Source organism: Octodon degus, unplaced genomic scaffold (assembly GCF_000260255.1).
Source record: "Octodon degus isolate 3935 unplaced genomic scaffold, OctDeg1.0 scaffold00122, whole genome shotgun sequence".
In the NCBI taxonomy this organism is placed as follows: Eukaryota; Metazoa; Chordata; class Mammalia; order Rodentia; family Octodontidae; genus Octodon; species Octodon degus.
In genome coordinates, this window is record NW_004524698.1 from 3,211,696 (window position 1) to 3,236,949 (window position 25,254).

Below are 25,254 nucleotides of genomic sequence, written 5' to 3' on the forward strand. Positions count from 1 at the left end.
AGCACTCAAGAGACCAGCCACTTATCAGGTTTCCTCCTCTCCTTTATAAGTAAGCGTGAAGACACCCTAATTCATAATTCGCACTCACCTCACTGACGGCTGTACCATAAGGATCCCTGTGGGAGAACTATGCCTGCCTACAGCAAGAGGCTATGGCTCCCTGCTTTGAATGTTCTGCACAATAGCAGTCCAAGCTCAAGTCCTAGAGCTGTCCATGAAACCCTCACATCAAACAGGAACATGACACCCTGAATCCTCAGCAAAATAAGATGCACATTCTCAGAAGCAACTCCCAACCAAACATCAAATAATAGGAGAAATATTACATTAAATATAGAAATAAGGTTTCTGAGGCAGGAGGATCACCAGAAGTTCAAGGCCAGCCTGGGTTACATAGTAAGTTCAAGGCCAGCCTGAACTACAAAGTGAGAACTTATCTCAAAACAAAGTTTATGGAAATTAAAAACAAAAAATACATATATACATAGTCACTGTGGAATGCTCAGTGGTGAAAAGTGTTGTGTTTCATGCATTAGCAAACCTTACCTTTAGCAGCTTTCTCAGCTGTATTTCCATAAAGTTCTTAGCACTACTCACTGTAACCTATTTTATTGCACAAACATTTGATTTCAAGCTCCTCCTGGCTACCTCTTAAAAACTTATATTTCTTATATCCATTTAAATGAGATCACTACATATCCATTCATCTTTGGCATTTTGATGTTTTCAAAAGGGAAACACTTGTCTTTTCAACATTTTGCTTCTGCTTCCTCCTGTGGGCAGCTCTGAGCAGCACGCTGGCAGGGGTCTTGGGGACAATCCTAGGTGGGAGTCCTAGGAGTCCTGCAGGCCGTAAGACTTCTCAGCCCATTCCAACTTTCTGACCAGCCTGTTTATTTAGGAACAGACAGCAGGAGGTTTACCTGAAAAGCAAAGCATAGGCCTTGTTAGCTCTGCTTCACAATGCCACCCCACCAAAGAGGCATCCACAACATCCAGTGGCAAAATAAGACCATTTTCACAGGCATTGGGCACTGTCATCTAGAGACCCAGTAAGGAGCTAATCCATCACCAAATCCAGGGCCTCAAGTCACTTAAAGTCTTACTGGCAGAACAATATATGAATACATATGATGGATATTTCTTAATTAACTAGTGGCACCTTTTTCTGTGCACAGTGTGTTTTGGGAAATCTGTGCATACACCAAATTCTTTAATTTGGCACTGCTATACTCTGGCAAGTTTAACAGTGCCCTGTCTGCTCTGTAATGGAGGCCCAGGACCCTAGAACTAGGTCACCGTGGGAACAGCAAGGGAATGGCAGCTTGCCTGACACACATGGATCACCCAGGCTATGGAAAGGGGAGGTAATTGGACCTGCTCGGAATCTTCCACAGCACAACTGCTCTGGTGACCGAGAACATCACCCCCATCTTTTTTATACACATACGCGACAAGAGGAAAGATATACAATCATCTTAATGCTTTTCTTCTACCAGCAATACAAAACTCAAGTCTAATCATGAACAAAGAGACTTCAAACAGACAACTGAACTCCAGGGAAGGATATGGACCTGCTCCAGCTTCAAAGAAACCCTGACAAGGCCGAGAATGGTGTGCATGCCTGTAATCCCAGCACTCGGAAGGCTGAGGCAGGAGGATCACTGAGAGTTTGAGACCAGCCTGGGCTACAAAGTGAGCTCAAGGCCAGCCTGCACTACACTGGGAGACTCTGTCTCAAAAAGACTTAAAAAAGAAAAAAAAAGCAGCAGCAGCCCTGACAACAGCATATGATCTGATATGGTCCTAGACTTGGGGACTTGTTATACACTAGTAAATTTGGACTATGAGCTGTGAGCCAGGCCACAGCATCAGCATCACATTTCAAGCTTTGAAAACTGTACTGTGGGCCAGCCAAACAGCAGATTCACGCGCCTGCAAGCAGGTACAGGGCGGGGGGTACGATCCCCAGGCCTGCCATAATGGCCCCACCTCTGGGGCACACTGAGACAGCAATTGAGACTGGGTATGGTGGTGCACCCCTGTAATCCCAGCTCTTGGGAGGCTGTAAACAGGCAGATCACTATGAGTCCGATCTAGGAGTGAGACCCTGAACACTCTGTAGACCTTTCCCTAAAATAGAAAAATAAAAAAAAGAAAGAAAACTGTACAGAAGTAGGAGTAGCATAAAAGAATGGCCTTTTCTTATGAAATATACTCTGTAGTGTTAAGGAGTATAGTGTTTACCAACCTCCTCTCAAATGAGCTAAAAGGGGATTAAGGAAAGGAAAAACTATGATGACAGAGCAAAGGGAGAAAATTATGAATCACATAAAAAGAATGCATACTGGAACTCTCATTCCATTTCTGTACCTTTTCTGTAAGTCTGAAAGAATGAACTTATACTACTATATACCGACGCTATAGTTTGGATCCAGAATGTCACACCAAGGCCTGCCCCCAAGCACCAGCTGCTGGGGAACAGTGGAAACCTTAAGAGGCAGGAGGTCTTCAGGTCACTGGGAGTGCACCCCTGAAGCGGGCAGAGGACCAGCACTCCCTTCACCTTCCTCTGTTTTGCTGCCTGGCCATGAGGTGAGTTGCCTCATTACACCATAAACTTCCATTATGATGTGCTGCCTTGCTGCAGGCCCCAAAACAACACAATAGGCCACGAACTGAAACCCGAAAACTGTGAGCCAAAATAAACCTTTTCTTTTCATAAACTGATTATCTTCATTATTTATTACAGTAATGGAAAACAGACTAACACAATTGGATCTTATGATCTAGTCATTCCACATCTACATTCATGTAACTGATTATGACTATAGGGAAAAAAATTAGACGTCCAAAAAAAAAAAAAAATGGATAACTAATCTCCTTCGAATTCATAACCACCCAACAACTGAGCCTTCCTCCAACTTCTCACATGCCTGCCCCTCCCCACTCAGCAATGAGCTTGCTTCTTACTTTGGTGAGACTGCGACTTACTTCTTGGACTAGGATCCCATAACCTCCCTCACGCCCACCACCTCCCGCTTCTGTGCTCACACTCTCAGACATCTCCTCTCCGCGGCAGACCAGAAAGCATCCACCTGACTGCTCCCAAGACTCCACCCCACGTCTGCCTCTCATGACACTTCCCCACTCATTGGAGCTTTCCAAGAACATGCAAACATGTGACTCCCAATCATTGAAAAAACAACTAAAGCAATAGAAGGATAATCCAGGGAATAATAAAGAAAAAAACCCCATCTATAGGGGAGGGAGGGAAAAGGCTGGAAAGGGCTAGAAAGTGAAAGAAAGACTTCCGTAAATTTACCTTGTTCTGTAATTCTAACTTGAAAGTCACATAAACATTTCACATAACTACAAAGCAAAATTAAATCCTGAAACCCTGACAACAAACCTAACTACACAGCAAGCTGGTGTCACAATCACCCAGGAAAGTCACTTAAAACGACTTATAAAGTGTTTTGACTGTACACGCCTACAACCACGGGGTTATCTTTTAAAAATATGATCCCCATCTCTCCACACAAAGACATACAGAGCCATTAAAAAAAAGGAAGTTTTGACATACGCTGCAATATGGAAGAGGCCTGGAAATACTTAAAATGAAAGAAGCTAGTTATGGAAGATTATATGTTGTATGATTTCATTTAATGAAATATCCAGAATAAGCAATAGAGACAACTTGTAGGAAAAAGTAGAATAGAAAATCTGCTAACAGCTAAAGAGTAATGAAAATGTCTGGCTTCAGATAATGGTGATGATTGCACAAGTTCATGAATACATTAAAAACCACTGAACCTTTTTAAAAAGGCCCCATTTCCCCCTTCAGGTTTCTTCTTATTATAACAAAACTTCCCCAGCTCCCTTCTCCACAGCCTCTACTCACTTCAACCAGGCTTTCACCAAATTTTCACCATTCTCCAGTCCTTACCATATACTAAATGCCTAAACCACACCAAAGTTAAGACCAGAAGAAAACTATTCTCCAAAGCACCAGCTACTCCTAATACATAAAGGGCATACTACAGATTTGCTGACTAGACTGAATGAGTGACAGGTAACATGAATTAGCCCTATATTCAGTTTTTTAGATTTAGGAAGAAAAGAAAAAGCACTTCTAGCATCTATTCTAATCTTTAAGATAAACTCCATTTTTTCATTTAAGTGTGCATTTTTCAGTCAAAATGATCCAGCAAGCTAAATAAACACCAGTATTTAAGTCTTTCACAAATAGGTCATTATTTTAAACACAGCATTTCTCACTATTAGGGTTAAAATGTAAAAGCTTTAAAACTGTCCCTCAAAAACAAGTCCAAGTTTGAATTCTTCCTCATCAGGATAGACAATATACAGTTATAAATATTAAAACTACAACCAAGTTTCCTCCAACATGTTATCTATTCAAGTAGAATAACCCAGGGGACATAAAGTTCAGTGTGGGGATTACCTGTTCCATGGAAGGACAAGCAATGATCTGGATGTCTTCAGGGCTGAACTCTTCCTTTAACAGAGCATGAAGCTTCTGAAAAACTTGCTGAATATTATTCTTAAAAAAAAAGAGGATGTCATATCAGATGTACCATAAGAAACACAGACATCTTAAACCTGAAGCACTAACAATATTACATCACTGTAGTTTTCACTAAAAACAAGTAGAAGAAATGTGTTTTTCATGAGATTACCAAAGATATAATTAGAACCTAATGTTTCATATGCTAGTATAACTTGATGAAGACTTATCAAATAATATTTCCTTGAAAAGCTAATTTTAGAAAACTCAGTCCTCTCAGGTAATACTAGTCTTCAGCAATTTCTTACACAAAAGATAATAAAGTTCCAAAACAAAAAAATGTACTTTAAAAATCAGCCAATACCTTGCATAAAAGATGTGAGCTCAACACAGAACTTGAAGCTACAAATTCTTCAAGTTCTTCATTTGCTGTGACACTTAATCCCTCAGTGGCTGTTGACAGTCATTTGTTTCTACTACTCCCTAGTAAAATGAAGCTTAATTCCTGAAATGCTGCTCTCTCAAGGGCTGAACCACACACAATATGAGGATCTGAGATTTTGTTTACTCATTTCTAATTTAAAAGTTAAGATTAAAAACTTAATTAGGACCAGTGGAGAAGAAAATTATATTTTATCGATAAATAATAAATTCTTGTAGAGCCGGGGAGATGGCTCAGCAGAATAAGCACTTCCCTGGCAAGTGCAAGGATTTGAGTTCAATCCCCAGTTCCACAAAAAAAAAAAAAAAGTAAAAAAAGAAATAATAAATTCTTGACATAAGCACGAACACATTCTATGGAGTTACATTTAGTGGACTACAGGTACATAAATAGGCCGCAAAGTGATCACAAAACATATTATGAGTTTGTATTTCCTGGAACATAAAAACTAATTTGGAGGACAGACACCTTGCTGAGAATATAAAAGTTAATGTAAAGTCCTTCACTATAAAGAATAGTCTTTTAAAAGATGAAAAAATAAAATAAAAACTTAAGATAAAGTGAGGATGTGTGGGGGAAGATACACTGGGATAGATACTCTATCTCTACGACTAATTAGACTGATTAAAGGACGAAGCTACAGAGATGTCTTTAAGTCTTTTTGAGACATTAGGTGTTGAGGGTCTTTGTTAATCAGCAATTGATTTACTTGGTTACTGGACTTTATGTTTCAGAATCAGTCCATTATTCAGAAACTTAAAACAGGGTTCGCTTCATCTTAATACTGGATATCTATTTAAGAATTCCATATTAGCAATTTTGCTTAAAGGAAAGTAAAACTGTTACCAGCTACTGATGTTCATATTTTATCAATGTCTACAGAATGAGTAATAATAGAAGAAACACATTAGTTAGTTTTGCAGCCATTATAGTTGCTACCAACTCCTCATAGAAACACAAATATTATGTGAATCTTTTGTATATAACATCAATAATGCAGACCTGGTAGTGAGACCCACTAATAAAAGTGCCAGTATGATTAGGAGAGAGAGAGGGAGAGAGAGAGAGAGACAGAGACAGAGACAGAGAGAGACAGACAGAGACAGAGAGAGACAGACAGAGAGAGACAGAGACAGAGAGAGAGAGAATCGTGGTGATTATTAACCAACTTCACTAGAATAGAATACAAATACTTTTAAGTATCTATAGCAAGAGAAAAATGGTAGATCAGAAAAGAACATTGGAGTGCACTGGCCAACATTCAAATAAATTATTACTATGCTACTCACCCTAACAGGTTTAAATAAGATGAACTCTGTATCTTTATTGGACAGGTACAGCGACATGCTTCTCAATGTCAGGGGCAGCTTTGTTTTCATTGTCTTATATGCTGCTGCCACAAGGTCACTAACCTTTGCTGCAAAGAAAATATTGCCACATAGAACAAGAAACATTTCCATTTTAATGAAGAGGGGAATAAAGAAATAGAAAAATATTTTATTTTCTTATCAACTTTAATTATAAGCCCTATAATCAGTAAATAACCACTATAGACAAACTCTATTGCCAAAGACTAAGACAATAAAAGAATTCCTTGGGCATACTTCAACACATTTCCTGTGGCTGCAATATGCATTGTTAGACTTTAGATGTAAAAGAGAGTTTTACAAAGTGATTTTTAGAGACACAAGAATTACTTCATAATAAATAAGCACCTAGCTTAGACCTTCTGGAAGACATCCACACAAATTGAACTAAATATCTGTTACCTTTTTACCCAACAGCATCAGAGAATAGAATTCCAGAGCTTTAAAAAAAAAAAGAACTATGAAACCCCAATGCAGTGTCTGAAAGGTGTACAAAGGAAGAGCAGTCATCTGTTTTAAGTATTTAAGATAAGAAATTAGAGAGTTACGAAGAAATAGTCAGAATCTCAAAGATGCTCAATGTCACTCAAAATTAATGTAAATGAAAGCAGTGAAATATTTACAGGTGCCAAAAAGACTGGCTATCTGTGCCTGACAAGGACGCAGGGCAGTGGGTATTTGGTTCTTCAGATCCACAGGGTCCACATTCATGGATTCAACCAAATGCAAATCAAAAATATTCAGAAAACAAAAACAAAAACAAAAACAAAGTTGTGTCTGCCCTGAACATACTGTATGGACTTTTCATTTTGTTATTCCTTAAATAATATACTGCCTATATTAACACAGCATTTATATTGTACTAGATATTATAAATAATCTAGTAATCTAGAGAGGATCTAAAGTATGTATCACCTTATATACAAGACTTAAGTATTTGTGGGTTTTGGTTATCTGTGGGGAGTCCTGGAACCAACCCCAAACAGAGACTAAGGGACAACCATAGCCTGATGGGAGTAGAAAACAGTTCAACTTCTTTTGAGGGATATTAGGCATTATCTAGCAAAACTAAAAATACACATATTCTTTCACTTAACATTTCAACTACTAAAAAATTATTGTATTAATAAAACTCACAAACTACCAATATATTCAGGGACTACATAAGGACTTTCTATTCATTCATTCCTTTATTTATTTAGTTAGTTAGTTAGTTAGTTAGTTAGTTAGTTAGTTAAGGATCTCTGGCACAGCATGTGGTAATGGGGATCAAACCTGGGTCCTTGAACTTGCCAGGCGGGCGCTTAGACCACCAAGCTATCTTCCCCAGCCTCAGGACTTCTATTGACTATAGAGAATCATAAACTAAAAATAATTTACCTATCCCTTCACAGCATTACTAAAGAAACCACGTTATGGGGAGCGTCCTATGCATTTATCACATGGTGGCCTGAGCTGCACATGCTGGTGCAGGACTGCAAGACACACAGGAAGTGAAAACAGCAAGGGTACAGGCTGTAGCCTAGCCTCATCTGGGTAACAGTTTCTGAAGTCCAGATAAACTTGTGTATACATAAACATAAATAATCCGGGTAGAGAAACCATAGCAGTGGTTTCCTTTTTACATAGTAAAAGACACTTTCTTTTGAGAAGGGTTGTAAAACAAAGCAAGAAGGTACCAATGTTCAGAGACAGACAGACAGACAGACAGACAGACAGACAGACAGACAGACAGACAGAGAGACTCCAGAATGGTTTGTTTTTCATTATATAGATGAAAGTTCCTTCTGGATGCTTACTCTATGGGATCCAGTTCTGTCACCACCAACACACTTCACGGATCACTATAATCAGTTTTTCAGAGCCACTGAATCCCCCCATAAAACCCTATCCTAGAGCAAATTAACAAACAAGCATCCTGATTTATAACTTACTGTCCTGTGAGTTTATCATGATGTGATCTCCCACAACCTGACGAGCTCTGTACGGACTGTAACCCTGGATTTCCAACGAGCTCTGTACAGACGGTAACCCTGGATTTCTAATCTAAAGTGGAGGGGCTCATGATAGTTTCTAGGTACTTTCAGCCCATAAATCTCTTTTAACACTGAAGTGTGGGCTTCATGTATTCCAGACCAAGAAAAACCAGTTACATCTCCTGCAGGACTAAAGGCACAGAAGACAACAACCACAGAGTGAATCCTCTCTTGGGCATGATGGGGCATGCCTGTAACCCTAGCACTTGGGAGGCTGAGGCAGGAGGATCACAAGTTTGAGGCCAGCCTAAACTATGTAGTAAAACCCTGTCTCCCCAAAAAAAGACTACACAATAACTGCTACACTCAGTAAGACTGCCTCATTTAGAAAAATACCAAATGGGTTAAAGAACAAAATAGCAAGCCCTATTTCAATCAGCCCTTTTTGTCAACTTCTTTTATCTATTCCCGCTTTACTAATGACATTCTAACAATGCTTAAGAGCACAATACATGTAATACTGTGAATTCTATTAGGATTCCACTTGAGAAAATAATAGCCCCTACTTTGATCTTTCTAAAATGGAAAGAACAATATGTTAATTATGCATCAAGACTCTGGGCTTACCTATACTAAATATGCCTATGCCTATCTGCTATTTTTACCTTTTTTAAAAGAGATTCATTGCATCTAAGTTTCATTTACATAAACATTCAAATTACAAATCAGCTCTTATTTCTAAATAAGCCTTACAAGCAATTGAAACCATAAAACCAAAGGCTGCAATTAATCCAAAGATTAATATTGCTCCAAGGGTCAAGATGTGCTCAGGACTAGTAAGTCTGCTTCTTGACTGTGAGAAATCAGAACAGGGAGTTGGCACTAACTCAGACCAGAAGTAGAATGTCCAGTCTTGTCAGTAAAAGATTCTGACTTCTGTCTCATAACAGGATGTACAACTGCAGCACATATGCTGCTTTTTAAAGGTCTTAAAGATTTCAATCTAATATACAATACTGGTGTTTAAAATAACAAATAACAGTAGAACACCACTGTCTCCATTATAGTAAATAACGTCACAAAGTTAATTTGCAATGAAAAAAAATCAATGCAAACAAGTACTGACATCCTCAATATGCATACAAGGAACCTCTGAAATGCAAACCTTTCTTTTGAAGACAACCAATAATGCTCTACAACTATACATCTTCCTAAGAAACACACAGCTACTATGAACTTCTTGGCCCAACTTAAAATTAACCTAAGGTATTCATAGTAACTGAAAACCCTGGAGGTTTAAAATGGCTTCAATCTCTTTTCCCAAAGAAAATGAACACCTGACACGTATAACATTCTTATGGAAAAATCAGTCATATCTTTAAAAGTTGAGTTCATATCAGATATCTGTAGACAACCAATTTTCATGAATAGAGAACCAGAATCTCTCCTTGGAACTCTTTCACCAAGAGCAAAATGCTGCTTTCCAACTTTGACACAGATCACTCATAATAAAAACACTGTCCTTTCATGACTCAGCCTTTTTAGTTTCAAAATATGAGTCAGGAATGGCCAGAAACACCAATGTAATAAACTGATTTGTTCTGGTTAATGCCTACTCAAAATGCCATACAATGTACAAGAAATAACATAGGTATGACTATCTGATATTAAAGAATTCCCTCACCATTCTGGGGCTTCATCTCAGCAAGAGAGCATTTGTCTATGGTGACAAAGGCCCTGAGGTCAATCCCAAACACACATACAAAAAAAATTTTAAAAAATTCTCTCTTACCCAAACAGAAACCAAACTACTCTCCAGCATAAAACAACAACAACAAAAAAATGAAGACAAGAAAACACTGATGGGGGCTGGTGAGATGGCTCAGTAGTCTAAAGCACCTACTTAGAACAAGCTTAGCAAAAACAAAGGGACCGCGGTTCAATCCCCCAGCACCACATGCCAGCCAGCCCTGCCCCCTGGTGGGCTGAGCTGGCCACACACACATGAAAGAAAGAAAGAAAGAAAGAAAGAAAGAAAGAAAGAAAGAAAGAAAGAAAGAAAAGAAAAGAAAAGAAAAGAAAAGAAAAGAAAAGAAAAGAAAAGAAAGAAAAACACTGAACTTTTCAGATGTATCTGTAAACCAGGCAATGATACTGCCTGCCTGCCAACTCCCAACTGATACCTTAATTTTCACATTTTTTTCAAGTACTCTAAAATATCAAAAGAGGATGTAACGTGAAGAAAATATGGAACAAAACAGTGGCTCCACATTTATAGATGTACTTGAAAATAACTCTCCATAACTTCATTCTGTCACAAAAATTATTTCCATCAAAGTTCTATCTAACCAAAGAATAGTAGACATATAGAAATCAGTCTCCATTCGGGCCACATTTTTAACTGGATAAATTTTTTAATATTCTTTCTTTCTTGTTAGCCGCTTAAGAACTATCAGCTCCAAACTGAATCTTGCATTAACTCAGAGTGAATAGGGAACCAACTCCAAGCTGCCACAGTAAAGGAATATAAATGGAAATTAATAATAGCCTAAAAAAGGAATTCCCATAGTAAAATCTGAATACCTGGTTGTGCCCAAGGCTGCTGGGAGAGGGTATACTTGGGGCCTCCCTGGCTGGCCATTGTTTTTAGCGCTGAAACCTAGAAAAGGAAACCAAAACAAAAGCTTCATGTCACCAATGACGAACTGTACTGTTCTTAAAGTATACTCGACACAATTTAAACCTATTAAAACACATTGATAATCTAATATGCAACTCTAATAAAAATGCATTGCTTGTAATCATTTACAGCAAATTTTTAAGCAAAGCTTCTTTTGTGATTTCATGGTACTTTCCTACTTTCATTCAATTCTTGCTTATACCTTTTTTTTTTAATGGAAAAATCAGTCACACCTTAAAAAGTTGAGTCCATTATCAGGTGTCTGTTGACAACCAACTTTCATGGATATAGAACCAGAATCTCTCCATGGAACTCTTTCACCAAGAGCAAAATGCTGCTTTCCAACTTTAACACGGGTCACTTATAATTAAAGAAAACTTTTTTGAGACTGGGTCTCATTATATAGTTGAGACTAGCTTTGAACACACAATGTAACCCAAGCTGGCCTCAAACTTGCAGTAATTCTCCTGCTTCAGTCTCCTGAGTGCTGGGGTTATGGGTGTATACCACTATGCCTGGCCTATGTTTATTTTTCTTTATGAGATGCAGATTAAAAAAAGAAAATAGAGGCTAAGGAGATAGCTCAGTAGAAAAAATGCTTGCCTGGCAAGCAAAAGGTCCTGAGTTCAACCCCCAGTTCCACCAAAAAATAAAAAAGAAAATAGAAAAGAAAATACACATGTGAAGAGATTAATTACAAAATTGCTAAGAGAAAGGTATGTTCACACTTTGTATTATCCCAAATGGTTTCCAGTGTAAAAACTCAATATACTCATGTATGTATATTTATAAAAATAACAATACACTGTTCTGCAAACTTTTTTCCCATTTTATATTCTGAATATTTTGCTGGGCCTGTCAGTTTAATAGTTACCTAATATTGTTCCAGAATTTAACAAATTTCATGATGACACATATTGAAAGTTTATTTTCAAAACATACAGCTTTGCATGTTCATCTGTCTTTTTATTAAGGTAATCTTTAAATCAAACCTCAAGGAACATTTCTTCATAGTTTTCCCAGATTTGTAAAGATAATCTCTCTAAAAAAGAGAGCCAGAGAAAGACAAGGAAGAAATGGCTGGTTCTTGGGGGGGAAAAGCTTTCCCCAGTTAGTCCCATCTTTTTTAAAGTTTCAGGGACGAACAAAGACCCAGTGTTTTTGGATGGCACTACTCTGTACTCTTGAATGTTTACATTACCTTCCCATCTTGATTTCCCAATAGACTATAACTCAGAGAGAGCAGAAATTAAATTTATAGGTCAAATTCTATCATGGGTACTACATCAACAAAAATTTATAGTATTACTAAGGAAAATTAGTAACATTTCAGAGGAACTATTAAAAATATAAATTTGCCATACATTCATTACCTAACTGCCTAAAGGAAAATGAGAATACTTTACATTAAGTCTGAGTTTTTAGCAGAAACTGGTCACACAAGAGTTAACTTTTAACTTAATTAGAAAACAAATAATACTTCCTTTAAAATGTTTTATTTAAACTTTTTGCTAAAGCAAAATCTTCACCTCAAATTTGTCTATTTTACTATAACATTTCTGCAGCATTTTACAATTAAAGCTTTTACACATATAATACAGGGGGGTGGGGAGATAGCTCTTGACTGGCAAGCGCAAGAGCCTGAGTTCAATCCCCAGTTCCATAAAAAAAAGAAATACACATATAATACTAACTGAACCTCATCACAACCTCAGATGGGGAGGGAGAGATGCTATTGCTACCCCACCAAGGCTCTGGACAGATGACTGGCTTTCTGTCAATGAGGAAGTGTCAGAAGGGGTCTATGACCACATTTCCCTGACTCCAAGCTCTAAGTTCCTTCTATTACTATGGCAAGCCCTACTTTAAGAGTATAAGTAATATCCAGTAGGATATTAATTCTAAAACAACATCAACAGTTTTTGAAGTTTCAAGGAAAATAATCTGAACATTTTCACAAACACTATCCCAACACTCAAAATAGGACTACATTCCCTCAAGTTATTCAAATAGTTGTGAAAGACTCTTTTGCCAAGGGCAGGAAACGACACAACAGAGCACATCATTATTCTAATTTTATTGGTTTTCAGGAAAAACTATTAATTGTATCAAAAATCACAAAGGAACCAAATAATAAAGATGTAAAAATGTTATCTCATGTACTTAATCAGTCTGCGAAACTTTCACCTCCCACTTCTCAGTCTGTGAAATGAAGATGCATTTGTCTGAGGGAAGGAATGTGGTAAGAATTAAGAGAAGTGAAGCATCTCCACAGGGAGCCCACAAAGGGAACAAATAAACAAAGGACCAATAGGGCCTGGGAGATAGCTCAGTAGAATAAGCACTTGCCTGGCAAGCACAGGGTCGAGTTCAATCCCCAGTACCGCCAAAAAAAAAAAAACAAAAAGAAAAGAAAGGACCAATAAAGAGAAAGTAAGAGTGAGTCAGAATCACATCTGTTTTCAAGCTCAAAACTCCATCTTCTAATAACCTGAACATGTTCTCCAGGCACAGTCACCTTCCTGATACACAAGAATGGCTGGTACTGTGCAGGTCCAGGAGACAGTGAGCGAGAGACATCAGCCCACATGCAGGAACTTACAACATGGATAACAACACATAGTTAACCAGAGGTCAGTTATAGCTAGCTCTGCAATATTTGTGCTCTTCCTCTTGAAAATTGAAAACTCCGCAAGCATATCTAAACCTCTGCAAAACAAAAGCTTCTGTGATAAGAAACTCAGTGATTTCTTAGAATCATTGAGATATGACTTCCTATCTCCTTCTGCTCAAGGTTTCACTAGCAAGTAATTCAAAAAGAAAGCCAGGGGAAAATGCAGAATGACATTACCCAGTAGGCATCGAGGTCTATACCTTTGTCATGAACTCCTCCAGCTGCTCTACAAACAGCTTGCTCTGCTGCTGAATAAACTGCTCACAGGCTGATTTCAGATGCCGGTCTACATCTTTTTTAGAGTCAAGATAATGTTCTCTTATCTCAGGAGTACCCTTAAAGAGAAGATGACAATTTCCTCCTGTTTTTATGTGCCTAGAAATTACCAGACATGTAAAGAATGTCATTTAGATCCCACCACCAATGAAAGAGACTCCTACCTCCAACAAGAACTCTATCAAGGCATTGTTGCTATTCAGCCTAAAAAATCTTGGAACGGTCATGGGGTTCAGGATTTTAAATGCTGCATCTGTGAAACAAAATCACTCATCCAGTGAACATGTACAGCTGCAACAGAGAAATCTAGCTGGCTTCTGCCACAAGGCCAAAAGACACGCATCTCTACCAGATCAGCTTCACAGATGGCTGAGGGTGAGACGAGTGCCTGTGACAGCTACAGCACAGTTACCTTCCAGGGTCAGAACTACAAAATTACTATTAATCTCAACAATCCACTTACTGAAAAAAAAAAAAAATTAAAAATCAGTACTTTACTTTTAGGATGTCAAGCAGATTTTAAGAAAATATTTACATACTTACCCTGCTTCTTTGTTAAGGTCCTAGCTGGCATAAAAATTTATTCACTTAATGCAGCATGAATAAACTAATGTGTCAGCCAGGAAGAAAACACCAAGAGGACATATTTACCCCTTAACCTCCAGACTAGAATCTACACAAAGGACTGAGGTTTCATTGATGTTCAAATGCAATAAGATAAAATGTTAGTTGTAAGAGGTTAAAAGGCTTAAAAGTGAAAATAGCAAGTATTAGGTGAGAGTTCAAAAAGATCATTGCTTTGCTTTGTTTTGTCAGATGGGAGAAGCAAAGCATGAAAGGTTTCCAACCCTGGTTTTGCACATACACACTACAATGCTACCACCTTGGCTCCAGTGTTAATGAAAAAGAGTCTCTATCAGACTCAATGTTCAAATAAAGCTCTAGTGAAACTGTGTCCGCTATCTCTTTTCTATGAAATGCCTGAAAGATTCTGTCTGTCTGCAACAAAATTAATCAAATCATCATTTGGAAGGGTTACATAAGCTTCATAATATTTGGGAGAAAATACACTATAAAACAAAACTTGCCAAAATCTTATGCTATTTCATTTTTTCATTTGCTCACCTCTCACGCCATCCATAATAGAACTAAGTGGCAATAACTTATCAGAAAAACGTGAAAGTAAATCAACTGCTCAATCCTATCACTTAGATAAAGGACTACGAGCAGTCCAGAACAAGACACAGCACTGTTCCTACACCTCACATTGAAAGAAAAGAAAGAAATTAAGGAGAAAAGCCAAGAGAGCGCAACTCTTATGAGATTATGCTCTTTAAAAATTGTGCTTTCTGGGGTCAGTGAAACAACTCAGCGATCTAAAGCACCTGCTTAGGCAAGCGCAGGGACTGCAGTTCGATCCCTGGCACCACGTGCAATGCCAGCCCCACCCGCAAGGTGGACTAAGCTGGCCAAAAATTTAAAAAAAAAAAAAAAATCATGCTTTCTTTAGCAGCTCAGGTGGCTGAAGCAGGAGGAACACAAACCCAGGGCCAGGCTGGGCAACTTAAGACTCTGTCTCACAATAAAAATTTTAAAAAGCAGGGAATTCAGCCCAGTGCAAAGCTTCTGGGTTTAATCTTCAGTACCATCCAAAAGAAAAAAACAGAAGAAAGAATTCTGTAAAAGTACACAATATACACAAGCTTTAAAGCATCAGAAAGTATTTTAAGTGAACACAAGTGAGCATTAGGGGGAAAAAGAACCAGGTAAAATGACTCTAAGAAGGCCACTGAGAGTCTCCCAGGCAAAGCAAGCCCTCTCTGACAGACGAGCAGTGGTGAAGAAACTAAAAACCTGCTGTCTTTGGAAATTCTGCTTTGGCATTGCTCTGAATCACAGAACACATAAAATAACTTCAGCAACTTTTCTCAACTACTGCAATAAGTAAGAGAGAAATTAATTCATTACATCAACAGATGGCTTAAAGCATAAGAGCTTAAATCTCTTGGAAGTAACTAGGGAAAGATAAAAGTTTACAAAAATTTACAAGTAAGGCAAATAAGCAATATTTTCATAGATCCTTAACTGCTTGCAATCAAGCGCTTAAAAAGTAATTACTTTGATCTCTTAAAAATAATCTCAAGGAAAAAAGAAAAAAAAAAAAAAACAATCTCAGGGCTGGGGAGATAGCTCAGCAGCATAAGTACCTGCCTGGCAAGCAAAAGGTCATAAATTTAATCTCCAGTATCCCCCCCCCCAAAAAAAATCTCTTATTTCAGGGACAAATCATTAGAATTGTTTAATTATCTTTTCCAAGATGAGTCAGTATTTATTACCAATTCAAAGACCCTATCTACATGATTAGTTAACCAGATGATTTAACATGAATGCAACTTAAATTCATTTAAGCAAATTAAATTTATAAAGTAAAGCATTTTAACATGTATTTTCACTCCTAATGATCTTGATAACCACAAACACATCCCAACAACTTCAATACTGCATTTTACAACTTTAATAGTGAATTTAAATCATGCATTAAGGTTGATAGGGAAGCTGTAACTAACACCCATTAAAATCTTGTAAGAGTGAGGAAAGAGTGGTATAGAAAACCCAACTCTCAGATCTTAGGTAAGTACTCCTCCCATTTTTACTCTGGCTTCCCAAATATTCATAAATTGATAAATTCAAATCAATATTTAAAGTCATACCAATTAGCTGACATACACTATTTAGTACTAAGTAGCTATTATACTGATTTTTCATTTTCTAACTGGTTATGGTGACATGTGGTAGAATGTAAGAGAGTTAATACTATATTACAAATTAAAATGGGAAGGAAATACAGTACAGTTCTCTTCCCCAGCACTCAGGAAGCTGAGATAGAATGATTAACAGGAGTACAAGGTCAACCAAGGCTATATAATGAGTTCAAGGCCAGCATGAACAATACAGTGAGACCCTTTCTCAAAACAACAACAGCAATCCAGTTTGCTTCATAAGGAAAACATAGCAAGTTAGAAATAATTAGTGTACTGACAACTCAGCTTAGCATAAACAAGTAACATATTTAGTAAGCAAAGCATGCAAAAAAATTGCAGATGAACATAAAATAAACCTACGACCTGTGCTGACACACTTGGACAGGTCAAACACACCCAACTGTGCCAGCCAGGACAACAAAATACCTCTAGTTTTCTTGAGGTCCAGGGAAATTTCCTTAATGGTGAATTCAGTGTGAAATGGAGCAATTTGTTCACGAAGAATCAAAAGGTGCTTAATTAAGAAAAGCTGTCCATCAATCTGAGTCTAAATTGTAAAACAGAAAAATGATATCATAGATTAAACCAAAACAGCAGCATATAAAACATGCATTAATAATCAACATTAATCTACCTAAATTTATACTCCTGCTGTGCAGTGAGCTCCCTCCCCCATATCACTCATGTTAGATGTTTAACTATTACTTGCTCTACTTAGAAAATCCAAAAAAGGACATCGGACAAAAATTCTCCACGAAGGAAAGTCAAACCTATTTTAACTTACTGCAGTGGTAGAAAAGATGCCTCAGTCTGCTCTATTGAGCAGAAGGCACACAAAAGCTCCAAATAGTGAACATAACTTGGCCTTTTCACGGCCTATTACTTTCTATTAAGAAAGACAGCATTCTCTGTTTGATCAAAGGGTGGTTTCGATAACCAGAACATCAAACAGGCTCCTATTTATGCAAAAGTACACAAGGAACCTCCAAATGTAAACTAGTTTGAGGGTCACCATCTTGGGTTATAAACAGAGGATGGGCAATCTACAGCACCGAGTTCAGCATGTCCTTTGCCCTCTTGGAACTTACCACCTATGAGAGACGTGATTGAGGATTCTCTAATCAGTCATAGCTTCTATAAGCAGTCTGTACACTTACAAATGCAAAGCTATTATTTGCTCCTTCTTGCTGCTACTCAAGATTTTATTTTATTCTGAGAACATCTCTAATGAAATTTTTTAAAATTTATTTATTTGGTACAGGGTCTCGCTATGCAGCTTAGACTCATAGTGATCCTCCTGTCTCAGCCTCCCCAGTGCTGGGATTACAGATGTACACCACCACACCCAGTTTCAGAGGCCAGAACAGCAGAACCAGCATACCATGAGGTACCGGGAATCAAATTTGGAGGTCCTTGCACTTGCCAGATACGTGTTTAGACTGTGAGCTATCTCCTCAGCCCCTCCAATGAAATTTTTACATTACTTTAGAAAAAGATAGTCATTGTTCAAGTATGCAATATAAACTTTAAAGGGGTTTTTGAACAAAGGATCCCTCCCTAGTCTCTCTCCCTTCACTTCAAATAAACATCAACAATGTACGTAAGACTTTTACAATGGAAATTCCACTGTGCACTCTACAATACAGAGCATCAAAAAAGCACAAAATGCTACACATACCTTAGTGCCTGCTCTACTTTTAAAAGAGCAATTCTGATGTCAAAAATTGCACACAGATTTATTTTATTAAAGTTGTTGTAACCCAGATTACATTATGCTAATTTAGTGGAAGACTTAGCAGCTCAATTTAACTATATTAGAATAATTTCTCCCCTTAAACTAAAAAAGCACTATAAGACATTAAGTCATCTTCCTTATTTCCTGCTTATTCATTAGTCACTTTTTAAAAGTTGAAAGGCAAAAGTACCATAAACTCAGCTATGAAACTAAATAAACTAGTGTTTATCAAACTGAGTGCTTCCACATGTACTCACACCCCTTGTACCATGTAGGAAACAAAATTAGCTAAGAGATGGCCTACAGACAATCAGGGCAGAAGACTCAATAATCAAAAGGCTTACCTAAGCATACAAAATTTTTTAATTTTCACTGTCAAAAATCTTGAAAATGAAGACATGTTTGGGGAATGGGGCAAATGTCACCCAAAGCTCTCACAGTCCCGTATTTGCTTCAATGCATTTTTGTTACATAAGTCATATTGTGTATCTGACTTATATCCTTTTTTTTAACCTTATCAAAGTTAAATGTTGTTTACTTTTTAAAAATGTAGTAAAATATTTTACCATATGGAATACACCCCCAATTCACTTAATCACTTTCCTTATGTTAATATATATTTAATTCCAGCTATTGTTACAATTGCAAAAGGTTAGATTGTCAATATATTTAAAACTTAAACCCATCTATGCATAACTTTATTTTTTATCATCTTCTAGACTGTATATCAAAATTTTATCTCTCTGTTCCATTAGTGGGAGGTCAGAAAGGTACAGCTTTTCTGGCAACAAGAGGCTAAATTCTTCTACAGAAGACTTTTTATTTTCAAAAATGTATCTAAAGCCCTTAAGTTAGAAATCAATTTTATAAATCTACAAGTCATAGACTTTGAACAGTTTAAACAGGAATAAAATTTTGGATGAAAATAACTTGCATAGCTCCTTTCCTACAGGCAACAGGCATTTTAAATGGGAATTAAGCCACGCAACACTATTGACCATGCTCAAATAAAACAAAAAGAATCCTAGGGGCACGGAGAAGGTCGTACCAGCACCCTCCACTGGGTCCTATCCTGATGAAAAATTTGGAACCATGAAGTCATGGCCATTATGTCTAGTCATACAATCCAGGAGCAACAACTGTTTCTTTTCAAAACAGACAGATTGATTTAATCCAGGCAAGGCCACGAAACTACTCAAAACAACCTTGTAGAGATATTAAATTGCTACATTTCCTTGAAAATGCTTTCTTGGCATTCCAGGGAAAGAGCAGTATCATTTCCTCAGTTGATAAGGCAATGACAAGGAACTTTATAAAGTTTATTTTTGGTATTTTAGTAATCTGCCTTTCTTAGTGCAATTTATTAAGGACTATAATGAAATACTAGCTTCTCTCAAAGGGCCTCAAAATACAATCAGAAAAAATATCTTACTGCCAAGATGGCATTTCTGTACTATAAATAACTACTATATTGTATAATATTATTATAAGTAATGAAATTTCACCTAACACTTCATCAAACCTTGTTTTTGCTGATAGACTCTGATGCTCCAAGTAAGGACTGAATGCAGGCTGATAATGCTTCCTGTGATAATCCTTGGAACACGGCCCTCTGGTGGAATAAAAGAGAAACATCAACCCGTTTCAAGTCAAAAAAAACAAAAAGCAGCTAAACTTGGCTTACTTGCCTTCACCACAGGATTACTCATTACTGTGCCATCTTCCTAGAGCTTTTACTCCCCTCCCATCTTTCTAAACCAACACAAAGTCATATTGATGCCTGCACTCTCATGTGTGCCCCTTTGGTACATTTGTACCAGCACGGCTGCATGCTGGGCACCATGGGAGATGTTGGCAAATACGGGGCCTCCAGGCACAGAGTTCTGACCTCATGGAGCACTCACCCCAGCCTGATTTAATGTTGTATGGCTGGGTTTTAAAGTGCTAAAACTTTTGGATTTTTAAAAAAATAAAGTTCTAAAACTAATTGTAAAACTCTCAGTAAATCTTTTTATAAAAATTTAACCCATACTTGGTAATTAATCTAGTATTTACCAAGATACTTTAAGGTTCATTTTTACAGCTCTTCATTATGGTGTTATTTAAAATAGCAAAAAACTGAAATAATACATTCAGTGATGGAGGGAATTGACAAAATACTAGTAAATCAAAATACTGTGCATGAATATGAAGAATGCTGAAGAAAGTAGTGAAATATACGAAGTTATACATTTTAGGTAACAAAATAAAAGTAATAGAAAAAAATGTTACAAAATGCTACATGAAGTAGGAGACTTAATTCCAGCACTTCTGTATAGTCCCAGAGGTGTAACGAGTTCACAGGACAGAGACTCCCATCAGTCTCCTTGCTCCCCTCCTGCCTTCACTCCATCTGAGATGGAACTGACATGGGTGAAAATGAGCAAGACATTTGCTACCAGGCTGCAGTTCTGGCCCTGGTCTCCTGTTGACATTTTCTTTTTGAATTGCTTTTCTCCATATCCAGGCTACTATCTGAAGGGGGATCAGAGTCACATTCCACTGGGCCCCTGATCTCACCTAGGAAGGTTAGTAACAGGCAGCTTAGACCAAAACTGTCTTCCTTACCAGCTCAGTCTTACTGGTTTTTCAGTGGGTTTGACTTTCCTCACCTTGGGTCAGTAAGACTGAAAAAGGGTTACTGGTATTTACTAGAAATTTAATTTACCAGTACTTTGTCAACCCCCTGAATATTTATATCATTTCAGTTTTTTTGTTTTAAACAAAAGCATAATAAAGAGCCATATACGTGAACCTTATAAAGACAGCTAGGCAAAAAAAAAAAAAAAAGAACAAGCCTAACACACAAAACAAAAACAGGCAAAACGACCTGTTCAGCCTACTTATTATTTTGCTACAGTGGTGTCAAAGCTCACTCAGGGGCTCCCTTCACTAAGGTCTATGGTAACAAAGGGTGCTAAGTAGATTATGCCTCCTGCACACTTTCCTTGGGATTCTGGCTCTATTGCAGGAAATTTCTGAGTCCTAGTATGCTACTATCTAATATACCTAACAAGGAACCTGCAAAGGAGGAAATGCCAAATGTCCAAACTTTCATCTCAAAGAGCTTATGAACTATGCAAATCAAATTAGAATAGTGTGGACTTGACTGATAGCACGCAACAACTGTAACCTTGGATCCTAGAACTCTGTAGTATGGAAGACCAGTATGCAGTACGAGAGCTCCCATATTCCTTTTGAATTATATCCTTTAAAAAGTAGCTGTTTTTATCTTTTAAAAAGCCATTACATGACTGCTATATTAAATCACTTCTCTGTACAGTTGGAAAGACTGCCTTAACTGGCCAAGTTTGGTAACTTTGGCGTGAAATGAAATAAGGGATAATAAATTTGTGGACAGATGTGCTATTACAGGAGGATGACAACTGGATCACTAAACCAGAGTGCATCTCTTCTCCTCTACAAACTAAGGCAGACAAATTAACTGTTTTAAGCTTACTTGTGGGCACACACACTCCTCTGAGAAGAATGAAAGCTCAAGTCCTTCTTTTTAGAAAGGTACAATACAAACTATACATAGAACGTACCACCATTTCAAAGTGTCCAGAGACCCTCCAAATCCCTGTAATGGATTCCAAGAGTCTACAGAATGCTCAGTTTAGGAATCCTTAAAAAACTTGAGCTTCAAATTATCTCCACACCTAAAAACCATAACTCTAAGATTAAGTAAAATACTATACTAAAATCTTAAAATTAAACTTTAAAAGTATTCCAAGTGAAAGAGTAAGCAATTCACAGTAAAATTATAAAAATTTACACATACATCTATGCATCTGTATAATTTGGAGAGACAGACAAGAGTTCTTCGAACTGTAGGGTACCACATTCCATGAAGATCTGCTGGAGAAATTGTGGTTTGTGGTCTAGGATTAAGGGATTCTGTTGAACCTAAAATTCAAATAAAAAAGACTGTACACTTCAGGCATGTGGATATCCATCTTAAAATAAATTACATGGCAACTATAAACTGTATTTGCTCGTTAACTATAAATAGGACATCAATTTTTTTCTAGTCTCATCTTTAATCAAGAATATCCTTAGAGGGGCTGGAGAGATGGCTCAGTGGTCTAAAGCACCTATTTGGAACAAGCTAAGCTAAGCAAAGCACAGGGACCGCGGTTCGATCCCCCAGCACCACATGCCAGCCAGCCCCGCCCCCTGGTGGGCTGAGCTGGCCACACACACACACACACACACACAATAAATAAATGTTTAAAAAAAAAAGAATATCCTTAGAAAGCTAAGGGGAGATTTAACACAAGTGAGAACACAGGTACACTCCAGCCTAGTGTACATGCTCAACCTAAACTGCTTTTCCCAAACTAGGTTCAACAATCTTTATGAAATGAACAGCATGCACATATTACAGATCCGAGGAAGCAGAGCTGTATGCAGTCAGATGGAAGCGAATGGGAGCCAGTGGAGGTAGGGAGTGACAAGAAAACAAAGCAATTTTAAATGGGAAGATTAACCAAAGCTGACTCGCCACCTCCCATGCTGAGCTGTATCACTTCCAGACTTACTCAGCATATTCAGTTGCAAGGGAAGAGAGCAGGCTCCCCCACCCATGAAGAGTCAAAAGGCGACCTCTGGCAATGGGAGGAACAGCAGGAAGGCAGTGCCGCTAAGCAGCCACCTTTGTAAGGGAAGGACCATCACTGGCATCTAGGACCAGATGGCAAAGTAACCACAACAATGGAGCTGGTATAAATCTCCAGTACAAGAGGTAAAACTGAAGTATGGGTGGAGTGTTAAAGGACTTCAAGAAACTTCATTAACATTTTAGTGCAGTAACAATTTATGGTTATATAAGATTTTTTTTTGAGAGATTCTGAAGTGTCAATGACATCAGTAATTTAAAATGATTAATATAAAAATGTGTGTATGCACATGCACATGTATGCTCATTATGGTTTAGATCTACAATGTCTCCCCAAAAGTCTCACAGATGCAGTAAAGAGAATGGGTCAAACAGGCACTATACTCATCTACTGCTGAGTACATTAGGTGACTGTGTTGTCAGGAAGTGCCACTGATCAGGAGAGGTGGGGCATATGGGGTGTGTTCTGGAAAGCTCTCTCTCCCCTCAGCTCCCTTCTGCTTCCCAGATGCCACAGGATAGGCAGCTGTCTGCACTCTTCCACCAAGTCTATGCCCTGAAGCCAACCGACCATATACAAAAATCAAGAGCCAAAGTAAACCTCTCCTCCTCTGGGCTGTAGGTGCTTGGAAGGTATTTCGTGCCAGCAATGAAACAGCGCCACTGCATGTATGCAACAGGAGAGGTAATATACTGAAGTCCTGCAGCCACATAGTTAGGCACAGATGTTCATTTTTCTTTTTCTGCTTTTCACTTGTCTACATATTTTAAATTCCTTCAATAATAAAAAAGCTAAAATTTATCCATGATATACTAGCAGTAAGTTACAAAACAAACAGGTCCTTTTTAAAAAGTTCTAGATTTGTATGCTTAAAAGAAGGCTTAGAGGTCATGTGACATAAACATGAGAAGGCATGAGGAAAATGTGATTTATTGCTTTTACTTTAAGTTTTATAAGCTATTTTATCAAAAGCAAAGCAACCAATATTTAATTTTTAAAATCTCTTCCATAAAACTTCACTTTAAGATCTAGTCTCTATATAAAGGCTCTTAAAGAAAAATATAAAACAAATTATATCAAAGAATATTTACATTAAGCATCTACAGTTTTGCTAAAAATTTTGCTATCTGCAGAATGTCTCCTTGGAAAATTAAAAAAAGTACTCCCAACATTTAATAAAAAAAAAAAAATGCTTGAAAGTTTTGAAGCTAGAAGTCAACTTGTCATTCATGTTTCCACTGTCCAGTTACACTGCTAACCGAAGAAAGTTTACTTGCAGAGCAAACCACCAAACCCATGTGTCTCCTGCTTCCCCTTCTGGAGAACAGAGCCACTCACAGCAGACCTGTGCTTTGCTTTCTCCACCACCACCCCCTGGGCCTAACCTCCCCTCATTTCTCTACAGAGAAAAGAAAGTTGATGCTTTTGATTTTTAAAGATTGGTAATTGGTCCCTTCACCAGCTGGCCTCTCCACCAGGGTTACTTCACTCTACACCACAAACCCACATCACAAACTCAATCCTATTAGAGGGCTCTCATTCGTTGATTTCCAAAATACCTGTCTGGATTTGTGGTACCTACTGTTAAGAAGTGACTCAGATTCCTACTGGTGCTACAAACCCAGAGATCTTGGGGAAGCTGGGGCTCTTTAAAACTCATGGGGAACAGAGTTGTAGTATCTTTCACTTTACAGCTGGGAGAAAAGAGATGCCTTATCTACCCTTTAGCTTGTTATCGAGATGACATATGAGTGATATTTTGGTTTTCTTTTTGTTGTTTTTGAGATGGGGCCCTACTTTGTAGTCCAGGCTTGTCATAAACTCTCTATGTAGTCCAGGCTGGCCTCACCTCACACTCATAGCAATGTTCCTGCCTCAGCCTTCTGAGTGCTAGGATTACAAGTGTGCACCACCACGCTGACTTCCACGAGTATTCTTAAACAATCTGTTCCATGAAAATTCCAAGCTATCCTATGGATCTGCCAAAAATGTTTTGACTCCATCCCAGCCTTCAATACATTTATAAAATATAAATCTGAATGCATAATCACCCTGATACAATCTACTAGCTCAAAGTTCAAAAGCTATGAAATCACAACATGATGCTGACCGCCATCTGGCCTGCCTCACTTGCCTTTCTGCCTAGGCCCACA

General features: G+C 37.8%; 1 protein-coding gene across 2 annotated transcripts in view; it reads right to left on the bottom strand.

The window, feature by feature from the left end:
- Positions 1 to 419: 419 nt before the first annotated feature.
- Cog3 (component of oligomeric golgi complex 3) overlaps positions 420 to 25,254 on the bottom strand; it is a 59,508-nt gene continuing 34,673 nt past the window's right edge. For both annotated transcript variants that reach the window (XM_023700121.1, XM_004640270.2), the window contains 9 exons: positions 22,264 to 22,388; positions 19,963 to 20,052; positions 17,132 to 17,252; positions 14,108 to 14,196; positions 13,868 to 14,002; positions 10,897 to 10,972; positions 6,260 to 6,387; positions 4,466 to 4,564; positions 420 to 923 (listed from right to left, as the gene is read on the bottom strand). In XM_023700121.1, coding sequence (XP_023555889.1) covers positions 894 to 923; positions 4,466 to 4,564; positions 6,260 to 6,387; positions 10,897 to 10,972; positions 13,868 to 14,002; positions 14,108 to 14,196; positions 17,132 to 17,252; positions 19,963 to 20,052; positions 22,264 to 22,388 — 893 coding nt within the window. In that variant the 3' untranslated portion in view covers positions 420 to 893. The remainder of the gene's footprint in view (positions 924 to 4,465; positions 4,565 to 6,259; positions 6,388 to 10,896; positions 10,973 to 13,867; positions 14,003 to 14,107; positions 14,197 to 17,131; positions 17,253 to 19,962; positions 20,053 to 22,263; positions 22,389 to 25,254) is intronic.